This window comes from Helianthus annuus, chromosome 7 (genome assembly GCF_002127325.2).
Source record: "Helianthus annuus cultivar XRQ/B chromosome 7, HanXRQr2.0-SUNRISE, whole genome shotgun sequence".
In the NCBI taxonomy this organism is placed as follows: Eukaryota; Viridiplantae; Streptophyta; class Magnoliopsida; order Asterales; family Asteraceae; genus Helianthus; species Helianthus annuus.
This window is the reverse complement of record NC_035439.2, coordinates 98,648,146-98,667,280: the sequence shown is the minus strand read 5'-3', so window position 1 is coordinate 98,667,280 and position 19,135 is coordinate 98,648,146. Positions and strand designations below refer to the sequence as shown.

At 35.3% G+C, this 19,135-nt stretch overlaps 3 protein-coding genes and 1 long non-coding RNA gene across 5 annotated transcripts; 1 reads left to right on the top strand and 3 right to left on the bottom strand.

The window, feature by feature from the left end:
- The first annotated feature begins 1,381 nt into the window (after positions 1 to 1,381).
- Positions 1,382 to 6,402, top strand: LOC118480595. 2 transcript variants are annotated; one of them, XR_004863473.1, is made up of 8 exons: positions 1,382 to 1,569; positions 1,669 to 1,815; positions 2,072 to 2,146; positions 2,244 to 2,628; positions 3,391 to 3,919; positions 4,001 to 4,075; positions 5,271 to 5,363; positions 5,564 to 6,402. It is a non-coding gene; the product is annotated as an uncharacterized LOC118480595 (long non-coding RNA). The 2 variants fall into 2 exon arrangements; XR_004863472.1 differs by having other exon boundaries at positions 5,271 to 6,402.
- A 1,443-nt stretch (positions 6,403 to 7,845) lies between these two features.
- LOC110868195 (probable aquaporin NIP-type) lies at positions 7,846 to 12,461 on the bottom strand. Its single transcript, XM_022117298.2, has 6 exons — positions 12,372 to 12,461; positions 11,234 to 11,458; positions 9,754 to 9,951; positions 9,605 to 9,666; positions 9,334 to 9,512; positions 7,846 to 7,919 (listed from the first exon to the last, which is right to left on the bottom strand). The coding sequence occupies exons 1-6, from the start codon at positions 12,459 to 12,461 to the stop codon at positions 7,846 to 7,848; spliced, it is 828 nt and encodes a 275-aa protein (XP_021972990.2).
- Positions 12,462 to 13,043: 582 nt separating this feature from the next.
- Positions 13,044 to 14,124, bottom strand: LOC110866760. The gene is made up of 2 exons (XM_022115905.1): positions 14,050 to 14,124; positions 13,044 to 13,688 (listed from the first exon to the last, which is right to left on the bottom strand). The coding sequence occupies exons 1-2, from the start codon at positions 14,122 to 14,124 to the stop codon at positions 13,044 to 13,046; spliced, it is 720 nt and encodes a 239-aa protein (XP_021971597.1).
- Positions 14,125 to 17,357: 3,233 nt separating this feature from the next.
- LOC110868194 (probable aquaporin NIP-type) lies at positions 17,358 to 18,896 on the bottom strand. Its single transcript, XM_022117296.2, has 5 exons — positions 18,660 to 18,896; positions 18,353 to 18,577; positions 17,823 to 18,020; positions 17,679 to 17,740; positions 17,358 to 17,592 (listed from the first exon to the last, which is right to left on the bottom strand). Exons 1-5 carry the CDS (start codon positions 18,753 to 18,755, stop codon positions 17,391 to 17,393), a joined length of 783 nt encoding a protein of 260 aa, XP_021972988.1. The 5' UTR covers positions 18,756 to 18,896; the 3' UTR covers positions 17,358 to 17,390.
- Positions 18,897 to 19,135: the final 239 nt, after the last annotated feature.

Below are 19,135 nucleotides of genomic sequence, written 5' to 3'. Positions count from 1 at the left end.
GAGAGAGAGAGAGAGAGAGAGAGATGAATTGAAATTTGAATCTGGAGCTAGAATCATGTATGTAATATATGTATATGATTTGAATTTTGAATCTGGAGCCAAAATTCTGAATTTTGAATATGGACAGCGGTTTTGATGGCAGAGGTTCGAATTTTGTATAGATGAAATGTATTTTAAATGTATTCTAAATGTTTTTAGATTAAGATTTATGATGCAATAATGACATAAGAAAGGAATTGTTGGACAGCCTCTATAATTGCCACCTCAGTTTTTCTTATGTCATGCCCATTTGCCCTTTTATAGAAAGTATATATATTGATATTGATATTGATATATTGATTAATTTTTGAAGCTTGTGAATAGTACTTTAATAGTTGATAACAGCGTTAGTTTTTTTTTGGGCTATTTACCAAAATAGCCAAGAATAACTTTGACTTACCAAAATGACCACTTCATGAGTCGGTGGAGCAGGGCATCACGGATTCAAATGTGTGGGATGCCTCTTTCAAGACCCCTCATGCATCTTTAAATATGGAAGTGACACGTGTCTCAATGATTAGGTAGACTCCTCCAATGCCTCTCAGCAGACTCTTCCAATGCCCCTCAGTAGACTCATCCAATGCCTCAGCAGACTCTTTCATTTAAAAATATTTTTTTTAAATTAAAAAAAGTCTGGGAAGTGCCGGGATGCGTTTGGAAAGTGCCGGGATGCGTATGGAAGTGCCGGGATGCGTCTGGGAGGTGCCGGGATGCGTCTGGAAGTGCACGGGATGCGTCTGAAAGTTGCAGTCATCTCCGGCGAGTTGCAGACGCCTCCGGCTCCGTCTCCGGCGTGTTGCAGACGCCTCCGGCTCCGTCTCCGGCGAGTTGCAGACGCATCCCGGCACTTCTCAGACGCATCCCGGCACTTCTCAGACGCATCCCGGCACTTCCCAGACGCATCCCGGCACTTCCAGACGCATCCCGGCACTTTCAGACGCATCCCGGCACTTCCCAGACTTTTTTTAATTTTAAAAAAATATTTTTAAATGGAAGAGTCTGCTGAGGCATTGGATGAATCTGCTGAGGGGCATTGGAAAAGTCTGCTGAGTGGCATTGGAAGAGTCTACTGAGGCATTGGATGAGCCTGTGAGGGGCATTAGAGGAGTCTACCTAATCATTGAGACACGTGTCACTTCCATATTTAAAGATGCATGAGGGGTTTTGAAAGAGTCATCCCACACATTTGAATCCGTGATGCCCTGCTCCACCGACTCATGAAGTGGCCATTTTGGTAAGTCAAAATTATTCTTGGCTATTTTGGTAATTTTCCTTTTTTTTTCCCCCACACTTTGCCTCTTCATGCTTTACTCACACGTGTCTCCTTTATATGCAACCCCCTAAACCCCTCTGCCAGCCATCATCACCACCAACCGACCACCACCCAATAATCATAGAGAGGGACATGTGAGAGGGAAGACCACCGGCGGCTGCTGGCCGGTGTAAGGCGGTGCAAGCGGTGTTTGACGATGGTACGGTGGCGGCGCTCGACGAACCGGTGTACGACAGCACGAGTGGCGTTCGAAGATGGTAAGGTGGCGTACGGCGAACCAAAATGACAAGGGTGATGGTGGTGGCTGTCATCTATCTCCGTTTCTAGCCCTTTTTCTGATCGTTTTCTTCTTGCAGCAAAATAAATGCCAGCCGTCACCACCGTTCAACAACGCCCAATATCGATGAGAATGATTAGATGCAATGAGGCTCCGTACACTATCTTGCCGCCGGCAAGAAAGTCGTTCTTTTTGGTATCCCCGGGGGCTTCACTTTCACTTACAGGTACCTTAAATTCATTCTTGAGGTGATGTCCCGTGGATTAATTGTTTGAATCAGTTGTTTTTCCCTTTGTCATTTTGAGGTGTGTTTGAATTTAGTTTTCATACAAAACTGATACGAAACCAATCCCTTGGGGATTTCTAGGGTGTAGGGCACCTTGACTTTAAATTAATGCCTAATGGAGTTTCTAATCTTTCATTTTTAGATAATATTAGGTGAAACTTTGAGTTTTTAATTTAATTTGTAGATTTCCCACCAGGTGCTTAGAGAAAAGTAACAAGATTTGCTTTAGATTATTGTTACAAATGGTTAGGTCAGATCAGTCAATAACGAGGTATGTTAATCTAACAAAGAATTCAGTTTCGTTCAGTTTTGTCCGTTAATTTATTTTTGATTCGGTTAATTGGTTTTCTGCTCACCCCTACTTCTAGTAAGGTTGTTGGTGTAAGGATTAAAGACGAGACTGAAGAGGGGAAGTTGTGAAAATCCAGATTGGCCGTCTGGCGGTGAGTGGAACAGCGTCTAAAATAGGGAAATTAACTTTGAATATGACGGAAATGGAAACAGTGTACGATCTTTGGGCTAGGATGATTGAAGCTTTGGGGAAGGACAAAGTTCAGAGTGGCGATGTGATTGCAATTGATAAGGCTTCGGGGAAGATAATGGAACTTGGGAGGTCGTTTTCGGGGTCTGGAGATTATATGGTGCAATGGGGCTGCAAACGAAGTTCGTGCAATGTCTTGATGTTGAGCTATAGAATAGGAAAGAGGTGGTCCATTGCGTTACACTTCATGAAATTGATGTTATTAATAGGAGGTATGTCTTCTTCACTCTCTTGGTTGTTTATTTTAACTGCAACTTGGTTACATTACATTGCTAGTAGCACGGTTTTTTTTATAAGAAAGTCAAATGTGTTTGCATTGAGCCAAAATGTGGTTTTTGGTTGCACCAATTGAAATGTAATGTACATTTGTACTAACACTCTTTGCGGAATGCCTATGTGTATACACATTGTTCTTGTAGCTGAGTTCTTTGTTTCATAGGCTGATGGAGTAGAGGTGTTCAAAAACCACTCAAACCGAGTTAAATCAGCCAGTTAGGAGTGAACCAGCTTAGCTTAGTTTATGGTTCAAAAAAACTGGTTTTCACGATTCGGTTTATGGTTTGGAATCGCCCCCCTAAGTGAACTGGCTGAATAGTATTAAAAAGACATATATTTTTTAATCTGTAGAATTTTAATGAACATAACACAACTTTTTCAGGTACATAAATCAAATAATTACAAGGCGTATAAGTATTTTTATCTATAATACACATATTTTAATTACAACTATAACCGATTTCATCCTACAAATATTTTTTACACATGTTTTTCATGAACGCTTTAATACTCGAAAGGTAAAAGGTTTGATGTTTTCTAAACCTATCATATTACGAAACTTTGGAAAGTCTAATGGCACAATTTTGTGCTAAAAAGGGCCAAAATGAAACGTTTTGGCTGATTCGGCTGGCCCAATCTAGCCAGCCGGTTCGGTTTAGCTTTTCCAAAAACCATGCTCATGAACCATTTTATTATAGGTGTATGGTTTCCATTATTCAAAGAAGAGAACTCGATAATACCGAGATTCGAATTCAGTTTTCGTGTTTCCAAATCCAACCTTCAAATCGTGTAAGCATGGACGCGTATTTCGAACGGTCTTTGAATCTGAGAGAGAGAAACAATGCCAGGAGTTTTTGTCCTGTTGTTTCTCGGACTTTTTGGCCTTCCATGGCGGCGACAGGTCTGAGTAATGCTTTCTATCTATCTCTTTTTGGAATATGATTAATCAAAATTTGGTAAATGGTTGTTTCGATCTCTGTAATAATTGAATGAGAACGCTGGTGGTTGGTTTTAGTTTAGGATGAGGAATAAATGTCTTTTTGAAGTACTATGGCATTACCATATTACCTTAACATGTATTTGCAGCAAATGAGCCGTTTGAGAAGGTGGTCAGTTATGGGTTGGTGCCATTTATGAATCTTTTTTGGCAAGTTTTCTACAAGTTTTCTTTGCGGTTTACTTCCTCCTATTCGTTCAGGGGTTTTGAGACTCTGGAGTCTAGTTAATGTAAGAATTAGGTTTCAAACATGTTTGCAGTTTTAATGTTTTCTACATTTTCTAAAAGTAGTTGTATATATTTATATTTAGGCATCAAGGAGTATCAACATATTTATTGCTTATTCTGGTTCGGTGGTATAATTCTCTTTACAAGCGTTAGCAAAGGTATGTTGTATAACTACAAAAAAAATATTCACCTTCATTTTCATATGTAGCTATTTTGACCTGTTTATGGGCAACATATATGTAGTGCAAACCTGTCAGTTGGTCTCTTTGTTTTTAACTTTGCTGGAAATGTGACAAACACAAATGAAGTAAGGACAAATTATCTCTAGATTCAAAGATAAAAGGGGACCTGAAAAAAATAGGCTTGAATTGAACAGGTCAATAATTATTTTATTTATGTAGTTACAAATTGAAATATATACATGAAGGACACATGCGGGGTGTGCAATAACTGAACCGTTAACCGAAACCGAACCGAAAACCGACAAAACCGAACCGAAATTAACCGAAACCGAATTAACCGAAAGTCGGTTAACGGATATTTTCTTTTACCATCGGTTAACCGAAATTAACTGAACCGAACCGAATCATTTATTTTTTTATATATTTCTAGCTTTTATACCTCTATTTCATGTTTTATACTTTCATTTCATGTAATAATACCTCTATTTCATTTATTTTGCCTTCATTTCATTTACTTATACCTTCATTTAATTTATTTATACCTCCATTTTATGTATTTAAACATCTATTCATGCATTTATACCTCCATTTCATTTATTTATACATTCATTTCATGTATTTATACATCTATTTCATGTATTTACAATTTATTTCATGTATTTATACCTCCATTACACGTATTTCTAAGCAAAAAAATAGCCCTTGTTTGAATTGGTTATTAACCGAAAATTAACCGAACCGAACCGAAAACCGAAAAATTAACGGAACCGATTAACCGATGACTTCGGTTACGGTTACGGATAATGCTAATAACCGAACCGAACCATGCACACCCCTTGTTCAAGAATTTTTTTATCTGCTATTATTTTGGTTTGTCTATTGTCACTTGGGCCCTAACCCATATCCCACATGCTTTTAGGACCCTCAGATTGTGTTGCAATATTAAGATTCAAAAAAGTAAATAAATAAAAGATTATGAGTTAAACGGGTCGTATTTATGTCAAACTGTGAAAGGTAGTGTCGTGTTTCAATTCAAATGACTACCATAATTTTTTGTTTTTGTTGGAAATGGAGATAATAATGAGTTAGTTGTTTAAAAAAGAAATGGTATGGTTCAAAAAGAAATTAAAAAAGGGTTATTTTAGTTTCATGCTTTTGTTTTACAATGCAGAGCTTTATAAATTACCAGGATCGTTGAAAGGATTATGAATACAAGAATTACGCCTTTTTGTTACTTCTTGGCCAGTACTGTTCGTTGTTGCGGGTATTGTTCTAATTATATACTTTGTGTGTTTTTTAGTTTATACACTTTGGTACTATCAAAACTGCATTTTTAACCGGTCTATATAAGCCTGAATTTGATTGATTAACATTACAAATAGACTTGATAAACTTCTGCGCTTGGTTACTGATTTGGCTGTGATAATTACACTTTTTTTGTTTTTTTCTTAACATTATTCTCAGACTGTTGAGTCACAAAGGTTCACTTTTTGCAACGTTTACACGACATAGGTTGATACGAAACGATCATTTGATTGGTACGGTACTTCCGCCACAACGTGTGCTTCATCACTGAATCGTTACGCCGTTAAACTTGGAAGAGTTCATTTTCGGTTAATTTATTGGGTTTGTCTGACAAGCGCTGCAACGCGACGAGGGATAAAACCTAGTTGATTTAATATATGGCCAAGAAATTAACTCACATGGTGGGTTGATTGATTCAAGTTTTGGTTTAAATAAAATAACAAATGTAACCGAAGTAAAAAATGGAGGTGGTCAACATGGATTATCCAACATTGTGATTGGGTCGTCGCTTAAGCCCAATGGCGGTAAAGTCTCGGGAGATCACAAACAAATTAAAAGGGGTGGTTGGGCTTTTGGTGTGGAGACTTTAAGAATGGAATTAAAGCAATCTAACATTCCTTTCGATCCAGGTTCAGAAACAAAACTTGAGGACGCATGTTTTCCTAGGAGGGGGAGAATGATGCGGGTGACGATCCAGATTCGGAACCCATCCCCGAATGGATTCCAATGGGATCCAGGTTGTAGATCATCTAAAGATTTGAATAATATTTGATTCCATAATTATCGAGTCTATTATTAATTATTGTATCTTTTATTTATTTAGTTAATTCATGTTTATCTCTAAGGTTGTTATGGTGTAATTTAAATAGTGGTCTTGGTCGAATGTTTATAATTGAATTCTAATTGAAAAAGAATTGTGTTCTTTGAACCTTTGGTTCATATTATCGGTCTTTGATTACTAATTATTCTTGAGCCATTTGAATGCTTCTGAATCTAGATCGTCACCCGCATCACCATCCCTTGTTTTCACCCACACAATTATCCATTTCCACTAAACTACACAACAAAAAACCCAACAGCCTCACTTAGTTCAGTTGCTGCAATTTTGTAACACGTGGATATAGCTATCGAATGGAATACACATTTATACTTTGTTTACTAATGATATACCAATAGCATCCTTCTACCTATCCAAGGCTAATAAACTAACAAAAAGAAAACTAATAAAACTAACACTAAAAGACATATTTTCAACTTATTTCAAGCATAACCCAGTAACCTAACAAAAAATACAAACATAACAATAAATTAAATTATTAGAACCAAGTAAATGTGCACAAAAAGGAATCCATAACAACATACCTTCTTCACATGTCAAGTTCTCTTTTTGCCTGAGAAACTACCAACATTGGCTCACCCATGTCAACCTTAATCTAGAGTAGCAATAGTCTTTAATCCAGAATATTACAGATCGTGTCACAAACATTAGCTGTAGGTTTATAAAAGCCCATTCTTTTGCATCAATAAATCTTAAAACGACAATAAATAACATAAATTATAGCATAAAACACGACTCAATTTAATTACCTTTCAATCTTGTGGTATCTCAGTTATGCTAGTAACCAATAGCATGCAGTTGAGTTTATTAACAATTTCAAGATATAACCTGATGTTAGTTTGAAATTGTTATCTGGATCCCACGTTTGGGAAGTTTGATCTATACGTCTGCTTTGAAGTCCAAGCCAGAGTTGTTTGTCTTCCCAATATTAACGGCAAATTTAAGGTGTCAATTAAGAGGAAAAAAAGGTAAATTCTCAAAACCATTCAGACCGGTTAATTTAGGCATAAACCACCTAACATGCTCTTCTGTTGCCTCATCTACTTTTAGCGTTTTATTCACAAAAAAAATCACAACCTCGTTCTTCTGGTGCTTCTAGTCAACCAAATTAACATCCTTCGTGAAAGCAAACCATGTAAATTGAAAAGAGCCATTACACAGTAACACCAAAACCCTCAGATATTCAAATTCTAAAACAAAACATACACGTAGTTGGAAAGTGTTATGGTTCTATTCGAGATGAACCGGATCTCCAAGAAAACACAAGGAAGAAGAGAATATGAGAACTTTTTCTGATGATCCATTAACGAAAATCAAAGGGAATTTAAATACATCAACTTGGAAATGCAAATATGGTAAATGGAAAAATACTTTCAAAATAAACAAGGAAATAAACTACTTTCAAGGAGAGCCACTTAAAAGTCCAATGATTCCTCTCCATAAATATTGCCGTGAGTGCATGTCTTTCTTAATTGAGATAGCAATTTCCATATTATTATCTTCTATTAGTTGAGAAAACGAATGGGCCTGCTGATGACACGCTTGGGTCGAGACTGCATGGTTGGGCCAGTGTCACTTACATGGGTCGTAACAGAAAGATTCATTACCTATGAGCATGATCAATGTTACATAACCTCGTAGCATCAGGACCGCGTCTTTCAACCACCACAACTTGCTCTGCAACATGTAAAAACAACTTCTAAAAGCTAAACATCAACAGGAAGTAGAAAGTAACATCATAAGACAGACATTGAAGTTGATTATCTTTAACTTAACCAACCGGTAGTCCTCACCCCTGATGCATTCCCTTTCACATGCTAAATCTGATTTCATTGGAACACATTCATCAGTAAAAAACAATAATAACTCTAATCAAGACCAACATATCCTGGTTTTCGGTGTCCGCATTAGCGACGATTGTATATGCTACAAGCAATGGCGGAGGTTAGTGTAAAGTGGGGGTCCCCCCCCCCCCCCCGAATGTTTTGGTTAGAAGTGTGAAATTTCCTATTTTTCGTTTGAAAATTATATAGGATTATCCCCCTAATTATTTTGCCTAAATATTTATACAATATATAAATTGGGTCCCATGACTTTCCGCCACCTCGAAACTTTTGGTCAAGCTCCGGCACTGGCTACAAGAACTTGTTAATCTATTGCTAAAGACGAATCAATGGAACATTCGACATCAATTTAACTAACCACAGGCTGACCCGTTTCACGTTTTGTAGAAAATAAGGTTCATCCCACACTACTGTAACCAGAAACCAAAGATCATATCAAACTCATAACTTTCAAAAACCAACTAAGATATGAATGCAAACAATTCAAGGTCAAAAAACTAGTTATAAGTTTTAAACTTTTAATTCACAAAAAGCAACTCTATAAAGGAATAATGTCAGTTGAATGCTGAAGCTGAGCTTTTGGACGGGCAGGCTAAGGAGCTGAGGCCTTTGAAGGCGTGACTATATATTTCTTTATTAGCTACATTTGCACATTGATTCTGTCGCTGCATACTCTCACTCATCACCAAACAATTAAGGTTTCTTTCTTAACATAGATTCGTCTTGAATCTGTGTTTGTAGTTTGATATCTGTTAGTTGTAAAGAGAATATCTAGTTGATAATCTTGTGAAGATTTTAGTTGTTAGTCGTAGTGATGGTAATCATTCAGATTTCGTTTCAATAATACAGTTTTGGTTTGGGTATTTGTGATTCTTGAAAGATCTGAGTTCAGATCCATGTCTGTTGACAAAAAATGATGTAAAATTAAGGTTTGCAATTTTCTATTTTGTTTAAAGTAACAATTTATATAAGAGAACACTAACGTTTGGAGAAATTTCATATTCCATGTGTACACTTGCAAAGCTTCAAATAAGCAAAAAGTTAAGGTATGTACTATCATAAACCATCATAGTCATAGCTCTTTTAACGGTGAACATTTGTTAAAATCTATTTAAACTTACACAACTTTGATAACGATAAACACTCGTGCTTGCCATCGGCCGGTCCCAGTTTTCTTTAAGAAAATCATCTCACACCACAAAAGAATTTAAAAACAAAATATCTCCATCTTCTTAATGATAACTAACGTCCTTTCACAATATCACTAAAAGATTTATCTGTCGGCGTCAACAACTTATAAACAAACGCTCCAGTTATTGCTCCGATGATCGGACCACAGATATACACCCAGATTGCGGTGAACTTCCGCAACACAATAGCCGGTCCAAGGGTTCTTGCCGGATTCATTGATGCTCCAGAAATGGGCCTGCAATTTATTTTCTATTAAATATTTGATTAATTTCCAAAACTTTAATTATATTAATATTAATCAAATACATTATAAAAGTGAAGAATTACCCTCCCACGAAGACATTTAATATGATCGTCATTCCAACCACAATCCCCCCTTGCATTTTTACCTGCAATATTTAATCGATAAATTAGTAAAATAAATAATAAACCCATAAAATGTAACTAAAATATATATTAAATAAGCAGACACATACGGCTCGATCATCACCGCAAGCACCCGAGATAATAAACATTAGGATAAATGTAAGGATGATCTCAACAACAAATGATTGTATGGTTGAACCAGCCGGTGTGGTTCCAAAAAAAGCATCCGAAGTAATGTTCATAATCAACGTCAACGTTACGCTAGCAAGGGTCGATCCCAACACTTGTGACACTATATAAAGACCCACCTGCATTGCGTATAAGAGATAGGAGATTCACATTTATTTTTCGGTTATTTGATTTTATCACCCTAAACTATTGGCTATTGGCCGCTGCCACCCCCAACTATCACTTTGATGCCCGCCACCCCATAACTTAACACTTAGTGTGTTCTGTCACCATGTCGTTAAATGACCACTAACTTTTGATCATGTTACTATACTTTTGAGAGTGTCCTAAGATCCCTAAAACCTTCCTATGATCCCTGTGACATCCCTAAAAGTATAATAACAAGATCAAAAGTTTGTGATCAGTTAACGACGTGGTGACAGAACATACTAAGTTTTAAGTTTGAGGTGACGGGCGTCAAAATGATAGTTGGGGGTGGCAGCGGCCAATAACTAATAGTTGAGGATGATAAAATCCAATAACCCTTTATTTTTACTCAAATCGCAAATGAATAAAATGTCGAAAATGAAAACCAAGTTTTAATATTATTTCAATATACTTATTTTAAGCGTAAAAAACCACATCCCGTTATTAATTTTTGTATACTTATTTTACCAGTGTTGGAAAAATCGGGATTAATCGGCGACTAGTCGGTGATTAATTGCTAGTCGGTCGGCTACTAATTAATCTTTAGGTAATCGGTGAATTAGTCGTTAGTCGGCCCTAATCGGCTCTAGTCGGTCGGAAAATTGGCCGAAAATAGGCGATTCCGGCAAAACTCTCAAATTCTAGCAAGAACATGTAAATTCGGGAAATTAATCTTGTATACTTAAAAATGGACATAGAAGGGGTTAAAACATGTCTACTTAAAATAACTACATATAAAAATGTGTATATGGAGGTATAAAAATAAAAATCACATATAAAAATCTTAATCTGATTAATCACGACTAATCCCGATTAATCACGACTAATCCTGATTAATCGCTAGTCGTTACTCCACCAAGTGACTAACGGCTAGTGATTCTTACAAAGCATGTGTTTTACTTAAACGAAGTGACCTAATTGGAACAAATATAAAAGTTGGTTATTATTCGGTAACTTCTTTCTTATTCACAAATCAAAATCAAATTGGGCCATTTTCAAAGTTAGCTTTATATAGAATATTTTCATAACAATTAAACAATAATCAAATTAAACTAAACTTAAAGGTAATTTTTACAGTTATAAAATTTTGAGTGAAACTAAAAATATGTGACATAAGTTATAGATGTGACATAACTTATAGATTTAATTAAACTAAACTAAAACTTCATCAATTATAGTCCAAAAATATGTGACATTATAGATTTAATTATGTACCTCACTGAATGGACAGGCTCCCAGAAGAGATAGAGTAATGGTGACAGCAGGATTAAAATGTGCACCGGAGACATGACCGAGGGTGTAGATCATGGTCATAACTATTAAGCCCCATGTTACACATATTCCCGGAAAAGTTACAGTGCCGTCGTAAAGCTTGTTAACAACCACCGATCCACAACCTGCAAAGATTATACAATATGTGCCCAGGAGTTCTGCTAAAAACTGTACACCACAAACGATATTAAATGGTCAGAATTGAACCATTAATGTTGTTGTAGGAGCAACACATTTACATCGCACGTTTATACCGATAGGCTACAAGCCTTCTGGTAAATAAATGGCATAATTGCATTAATTATCGAACTGCCTGATTGGACCAAAAACCGACTGTATTTTTCTATCTTTTAACTTTTTAGTATAATTTTTCGTTTAAAATTTATTTCTTATTGATTTAGTACTTGATACTTGATACTTTATTTTTATTCAAGTCCATACTATATAAAAGGGAAATGTCACAAAATAGTAAACAAGTTTTAAAAGTGTTCTAATCAGATAACTCGTATCGTTTTTGTCCCAAGTAGATAACTTAACATTCAAATCGAGTCATGTCCTTTTTTCCATGTGTCAAGAAAAAATGGAGCATAAGATGTTGGGGTCAGATTATTTTAATATATGGAATTATATTTATTAAAAATAAAAACATTTTAATTACATTAAAAATTAAAAAAAAAAACAAGTTACAATTCACGTCATCACTTCACATTAGCATCAAATAAAAGGAAAAAAGAAATAAAAATCCACATCACCACAGTTACCTATGAAATGAATAAAAAAAAACCCTTAATTTTAAAGAAAAGTAAATGTTGAGTGACCTGATTGGAACACTTTTAAAACTTGAGTAACTTAATTGAAATATTTTTAAAATTTGGTTATTATTCTACAAAGTTACCCTGCAAATTCACATCAAAATATAAAGTATTTTCATATTTGTTTTCTACCAATATAGATGTATGCATTTATTTATTTATACATGTATACGATATTTCCAGTCCTACCGGTCTGACAATTGAACCGGTAAGGTATACCATCCGGTCCGGTTTCTGAATACGATGATAAAAATTTATGATGAACATACCTTTTGAGCTAAACGGACTTTATAATTTGTTGAGATAGTCAAGGAAATATTGCCTCTTTCCATGACGGAAAGTTGAGATTCTTCGTCCATCTTACGGTGGGAGGAAATAATCTTGAGACAGTAAGAAAGAAGATACACGATTTAATTACTATGTGTTGCATGGTGGTGTTAAAGTGTTTATTTTTTGTTGATGATTGATGATGCTTAGATAGAGGAGTAGAATCATAAATAAGTGGACGATGATGATCTGGTTTGTTTTTGTTTCCTTATTTAAAATTTGAAAGATGAGAAGTCATGACGAAATCAAATGCTTGTTATGATTAGTTGTTTTTCCTATTTTTCCACTTAAATATTTTAGGGATGGAGAATATTAATGGACTTAATTCATGCTTGCTCTATTCAACGTTTAAGGCCACTCTAAGGGGAGGAGGGGTGGTTCATTAGTGATAGATTCTATCATTCTCACTCTCCAATCAAATCATGCCATGTCCTCAACCAAATTTCTATCACTAGTGATAGAAATGTAGGAGGGGTGGAATCATTAGTGATGGAATTCTATCACTTCCAATTTTTTTAATTTTCATTTTAAAATTAGAAATTAAAAATAAAACACTAAATTATAAATTTCATTAAACTTTAAAAATAAATTACATAGCCAAATAAAAAAAACAACTAAACGGGTGGCATCTCCCAACCCCACTTTGCGCAAATCGTGCGCTTTTGTTGAATGACAACTGACTTGAACGGTTCGTCGAGATGGGCGTGGTTTTCACACAAGATTTTTAAATCATTTTGTCTTTCAATCGTTTTCAAGTGTTCCTTGTACGCCTGCTCGCGTTCAACTTTTAGGGACATCATTGTTTCTTTTCTTTGTTCGGCCTTCTTGAATTGGGTCATTTTCTCCTCTTCGATTCTGAAGATCAACTCCGCCACCGCTTCCTTCCCTTTGCTTGACGATTCGCCACTTTTCTTGCGTCGTGGCCTTGTAGGTGTATCTTCTTCAACGGGGTCGTCAACGGGTTGATCGGGTTCGTCAAGGGGGTCGTCGTTTAAGTTCATTTGGGGCAAGTTATCCGACGCGGAAGTCGTGTAGTTCCCCGACTCGGATGTCTTTGATCTTTTCGAACCGCCTCGTTTTTTTAGAGCCGTAGGACCATGCATGTCAACCAACTCAACGGGGACCCACTTCGGGTGATGTCTCGCAACTTCCCATGCCCCCACGTGTGGAAAAGTTCTCTTTTTGTACACTCGGCAATACTCTTCGGTGGCTTGTTGCATGATCGTCGCCTCGCTCGCTCCACTTTGTGGGTTTCGGTTCTACAAAAAATATAAAATGTTATGTTTTTTTTTTTAAAAAATTCTGTTTTTTTTAACTGTTTTTTTAGAAAACTGTTTTTTTATAAAACTGTTTTTTTAAAACTGTTTTTTTATAAAACTGTTTTTTATAAAACTGTTTTTTTTATTAAAACTGTTTTTTTATAAAACTGTTTTTTTTATAAAACTGTATTTTTTAAAACTGTTTTTTTAAAACAGTTTTTTTATAAAACTGTTTTTATAAAACTGTTTCTATAATTTAAAAAAAAAAAAAAACTGTTACTGTTTTATTTTAATTAAAAACTGTTTCTGTATTTTTTTTAAAAAAAAACTGTTTTTTATTAAACTTTAATAAAAAACATACCTTTTGAATGAAACAAGCGTTGAACTTGCTAATTTTCCCGTTTAAATCCGTCCACTTCGACGTCATTTGGTCCATGTTTCGTATCCTTGCACCGGGAAGTTGCCTAAAATGATTAATGACCCGTCTCCAAAACGCATCCTTTCGTTGCTCGTTCCCATGTTTCTTACTTTCCGAGATGTGCAAATGCGCCTTCGTCAAGGACACCTCCTCCTCGCTCGTCTAATGTTGTCGGCTGATTGGAGCGATTTCTTGAATGTCATCATTTTGTTCTTCTTCCTCTTCCTCTTCCTCCTCTTCTTCTTCATCTTCCTCTTCCTCGTCAAGACTTTGTTGTGGTTCACGCCACGCGTTTGCAAAATGATGAATGAGGGTGTTGTCTTCTAGTAGTGGGTCGAGTGTGTGGGGTTGGGTTTGATACGTTTGCGATTGAAATTGGTGAGGTTGAAACGGTGGAACGAACGGTTGGTTATGGTACGTTTGCGATTGAAAGGGTGGATATTGTTGGGTTTGAAAGGGTGGATATTGTTGGGTTTGAAAGGGTGGGACTTGGTCGGGTTCGTCTTGCAACCTAAAGCGCGTCGGCTCGCCAAGATTCGCTCGAACCTTGGGTCTTACGGGATTTTTCTTCGTACCCGAACCTCTTTTTTTCGAACCCCCACCTCTCTTGCTTGAACCTTCCATGTTTCTTGTAAAATTATTTAGATTGAGTTGGAGAGTTTTTTAATTTTTTGTATTGAGTGTGAGAATAGTTGGAGAGTTTATTGATTTTTTGTATTGAAATAGGTTGGATTTATATAAAAAAATGGATCAAATACCATCTAAACGGTCAAAAAAAATACCCAAACGGTCATTTTCCAACGTTCGAAATTCAAACTTCAACGCGTTATGGGTGTAACGCGTTTTAAAAATAACGCGTGAAAAAATGGGAGGCGGCGGTGTTCCGTGATCAAATAACGCGTGATGAAGATTTATAACGCACCGCCCCGAGTGCTCTAATAGGTAGTGGTAGAGCTAGCCCATTAATTTAGGGGTATCCCAGATTTTTTTTTTCCATACACTCATACAATAATAAAAAAAAACGATAATAAAGTCTTAAAACCTAACAATTAACAAATATACAAACTACTAGACTAGAATTCTAGATAAACTATAACATCATCATACAAGAAATCAAACTATCAAATTACAAGAAATTGAACAGGTCTGTCGGTCAACGGCAACGCAGCAGCAGGTTGAATCGATTTTCAGGCAGTGAGGCGTGAGCAAAGCTGAATCGCTGATTGTCGGCTTCTGTCCTGTACTCCTGTTCGTGCGATGTTGAATGTTCGACACTTCAACGTTTGGGTTTCCTTTCAATTTCCAATTGCCACCCATGCCCATAATCAATGGTTTTTTTATTCTTTTCGTATTATAATTTGGGTTTAATTATCATTTGGGCTTAATTAATAATATCAAGTTTCATATTTTTCTCTTAGAGGTATCCTCTTATATGTTTAGGGGGTATCCTATGTATAACACCGAAAAAAATACACTGCAAATACGGAGTTGGGCCGTAGCCCGTGCTACGGCTACTTACACATTAGTTCCGCCCCTGAAGGTGAGGGTGATGAAGTGAGCCCACTTAATTATTTATATGTGTAAGTTATTGGGTTTTAATAGTAAGGGTATTTAGGTAATTTCACACCCACTTAACATCAAAAACTAACCCCTATCCGTGTCAGTGACTATCCGGGAACGAAATTGCAAAAGTTGAGAAGTATAGCTGTAATTTTAGAAAGTTATGGACTAAAGGTGAAAAATGAACAAACCATGAGGACTATTCGGACATTTTTCTCTTTTATTTTAAATGAACAGTGTCTAGTTTTAATTGAGTTATGTCTAGTTTTTTCTTATTTTTTTTTTTTTTTTTGCACACTAAAATTACAAAGTGAAGCATTATAATATATTGTCCAATTGTCCAAGTTATATATAATAAATATTTTAATTATTATAGTTAGTACACAACTGTGAACTATTTTGTTAGAATTGTTTTTTATACTGAATATCTTAAAAGGTTTTAAATTTTTTATGGTAGTAAGATGATTCAATATCTAGTTATATTGGTTTTATAAACATGTTTAAAGTAATACTGTCATTCCCTAAATATATTATAAAACAAATAAAATTATGTAACATAATATATTTTATTTTCCTTTCATTTAAGTTTGCTTTTGTTTTCTCTGGCCCTCGTTTTTTTTTGCGCTTTGCGTTGACGCCCCAAACGAGGCCTATGCGACTTGAGTGCACCTAACGCATTTGATAACTATGGTTTAGAGAGAAAGGGTTCATAGAAAATCAGTAAACATTTGTTGTGGCAGTTGTGGCTCTGTGTGGTGGTGTACCGACGACAATGATGGTGATGATGGTGTGGGGAGAAAGAAAGTTTAGATAGGGTGAAAACAAGATATATTTTTTTGGGTATTCAGAAACAAATTAGATTTCCGGTTTTCAAAATAATAGTTATTTCTTTTGATCTTAACTACAAATTACAAACATCAATGCGACGTTTAATTATTTAATTATTTATATTCTTCATAAGAGTTTTAACTCAAAAGTTGCTAGGCGCTTCTAGTTGGAATTGAGAGTATTAGGGGAGTACTTGGCCTAGGCGGAGAGTGCTCAGGAAGTACTCGACCTAGATGAAGAAGAGTACTCGTGACTCGGTAACCTACCTTGTAACGAATGATCGGCCTTTGAAACCTTATTTTACAACCATGATTTTAAATATGTATAAAAAAAAGTTTGTTTAACGTTTTCTCATTGAGAAATAAAATTATTCTTTTATAGTAATTCAAAGACTAGAGAATCTAACATATCATACTTTAACTACAAATCATGTGTTTTAAATTTAGTTTCCTTCCCAAAAAATTATATTACTATCATTAACTACAACACGTTAACCCAATATCATTCAACTCAACATGTGTGGACATTACATAGAAGGTAAGCAAAAAACCATTTGTTTGATATTTATACGAATCCCGAATATTGGCGTTATAAACTCAAATTGGTTTACGTTCCTACTTAGAATCCTTAATTTGAATTTTGCTAAATAGCTGTGCCGGCACGTACGAAATTACTAGTTTTTTTTTTCTAAAAAATCAAGATATTGATAAAGTTACACTAAAATCACTTTCTATTTTAAAATTACATAACCAATCACATCTACAAGTAAGCAAAACGTAATCGTATTATGAACCATCCCAGTTTTCATAAAATAAAATCATCACACATGCAATAAAAAAAATAAACATACCAATATCTAAATATGAAAAACCACGATTTAACATACTAAACTAATTTCAGCCTCTGAATGATAACCTACTCATTTTCACAATATTGCTAAAAGATTTGTCCGTCGGAGTTAACAACTTATAAACAAATCCTCCGATCATTGCTCCGATGATCGGACCAAAGATATACGCCCAAATTCCAGTGAACTTCCACAACACAATGGCCGGTCCGAGGCTTCTTGCCGGATTCATCGATGCTCCAGAAATCGGCCTGAAAAATACTTGTTTTTCATTAGATATTTAATTTCCAAAAGTACAATTAGTAATCTTAAAATACATTAATAAGTAAAGAATTACCCTCCCACGAAGACATTTAACATAATTGTCATTCCAACTGCAATCCCTCCATGCTTTTTTATCTACAATATTCAGTTGATTTGATAAATTATTAATAGTAAGAAAAACATAAAACGAATATATTATTTTTAAGAGAAAACATACCGCTCGATCATCATTAGAAGCACCCGAGATAACAAACATTAAGATAAACGTAATGACGATTTCAACAACAAATGATTGTGCAGCTGAACCCGCGGGTATGGTTCCAAAAAATGCGTCCGAAGTAATGTTCATAATCAACCTCAACGTTCCACTTGCAAGGATTGATCCCAAAAGTTGTGACACTATATAAAAACCCACCTGCGTTGCGTATAGAGGTTGACACTCAAATATATTTTACTCTAAACACAAAGCAATAAAATCAAGAAATAATAACCAAGTTATAATATTCTTCCAATATACTTTTTGTATTCACAAACTAATAAAAAAATAACAACAAAGTTCCATCTGAGTTCCATTGTGTCACTTATAATAAAAATAACATTTTCAAAACCTTTTATAACAATTAAACATTATTGAAACTTTAACAATTTTTATAGCTTAAAAAGAGTACAAAATATACATAAAACTTCATGAACGAACTATACAAAAGATTAGTCCAAAAGTTATAACTTGTAACATAAATAATATACCTCTTTATATGGACACAATCCTAGAAGAGATAGAGTAATGGTGACAGCAGGATTAAAATGTGCGCCGGAGACATGGCCAACAGCGTATATCATGGCCATAACTATTAAGCCCCAAGTGACACACACTCCCGGAAAAGTTACAGTGCCACCGTAAAGCTTGTTAACAGCCACCGATCCACAACCAGCAAAGACAACACAATATGTGCCTACGAGTTCTGCTAAAAACTGTAAAACACAATTAATAAACGAAGCTAGGATTAGAGGGTGTAAATTGCATTAAAGATTATGATGATTCATGAACATATACCTTTTGTGCTAAATGGACTTTAGGATTTGTGGAGATACTCAATGCAAGATTGCCTTTCTCCATGGCGGAAAGGGAAGATTCTTTGCCGTCGGTCATAGTGGAAATATTAATGAAAAGGTAAAGAAACTAATTAGGGTTTACTATGTGTTACAGGAAGGTGTTTGAGTACGTGTTTGTTATGTTGTTGATGATGATGATGGTGGTGGGTTAATATAGGGGAAGAATCCCAAGTGGATGATGATGATCTGCTTTGTTTTTTATTCCTTTTTTCGAAATTTGAAAGCTGATAAGTTATCACCAAATCAAAAGTTTGTTGTGATTTGTTATTTTTCCTTTTTGTACTTATTGTTGTGATTTGTTATTTTTCCTTTTTGTAGTTATGTTTGGCGATTTGTTTAACGTGTTAATTGTAACAAAATTTGTTTTCGGAAATAATGTATTTAAAAGTTTCATTGGTTTATGATATTGTACCATTT

What these genes read in the sequence shown, in the direction of transcription:
- LOC110868195 (XM_022117298.2), bottom strand. Translation starts at nt 12,461, where the DNA reads ATGGACGAAGAATCTCAACTTTCCGTCATGGAAAGAGGCAATATTTCC. An exon ending in GAGCCTGTCCATTCAGTGAG is followed by an intron (nt 9,952 to 11,233) that starts GTACATAATTAA and finishes TACGCAATGCAG; the next exon opens with GTGGGTCTTTATATAGTGTC. An exon ending in CTTGCGGTGATGATCGAGCC is followed by an intron (nt 9,667 to 9,753) that starts GTATGTGTCTGC and finishes TAAATATTGCAG; the next exon opens with GTAAAAATGCAAGGGGGGAT.
- LOC110866760 (XM_022115905.1), bottom strand. Translation starts at nt 14,124, where the DNA reads ATGGACCAAATGACGTCGAAGTGGACGGATTTAAACGGGAAAATTAGC. An exon ending in ACGCTTGTTTCATTCAAAAG is followed by an intron (nt 13,689 to 14,049) that starts GTATGTTTTTTA and finishes TATTTTTTGTAG; the next exon opens with AACCGAAACCCACAAAGTGG.
- LOC110868194 (XM_022117296.2), bottom strand. Translation starts at nt 18,755, where the DNA reads ATGACCGACGGCAAAGAATCTTCCCTTTCCGCCATGGAGAAAGGCAAT. An exon ending in CTTCTAATGATGATCGAGCG is followed by an intron (nt 17,741 to 17,822) that starts GTATGTTTTCTC and finishes TGAATATTGTAG; the next exon opens with ATAAAAAAGCATGGAGGGAT. An exon ending in TTAAATGTCTTCGTGGGAGG is followed by an intron (nt 17,593 to 17,678) that starts GTAATTCTTTAC and finishes AGTATTTTTCAG; the next exon opens with GCCGATTTCTGGAGCATCGA.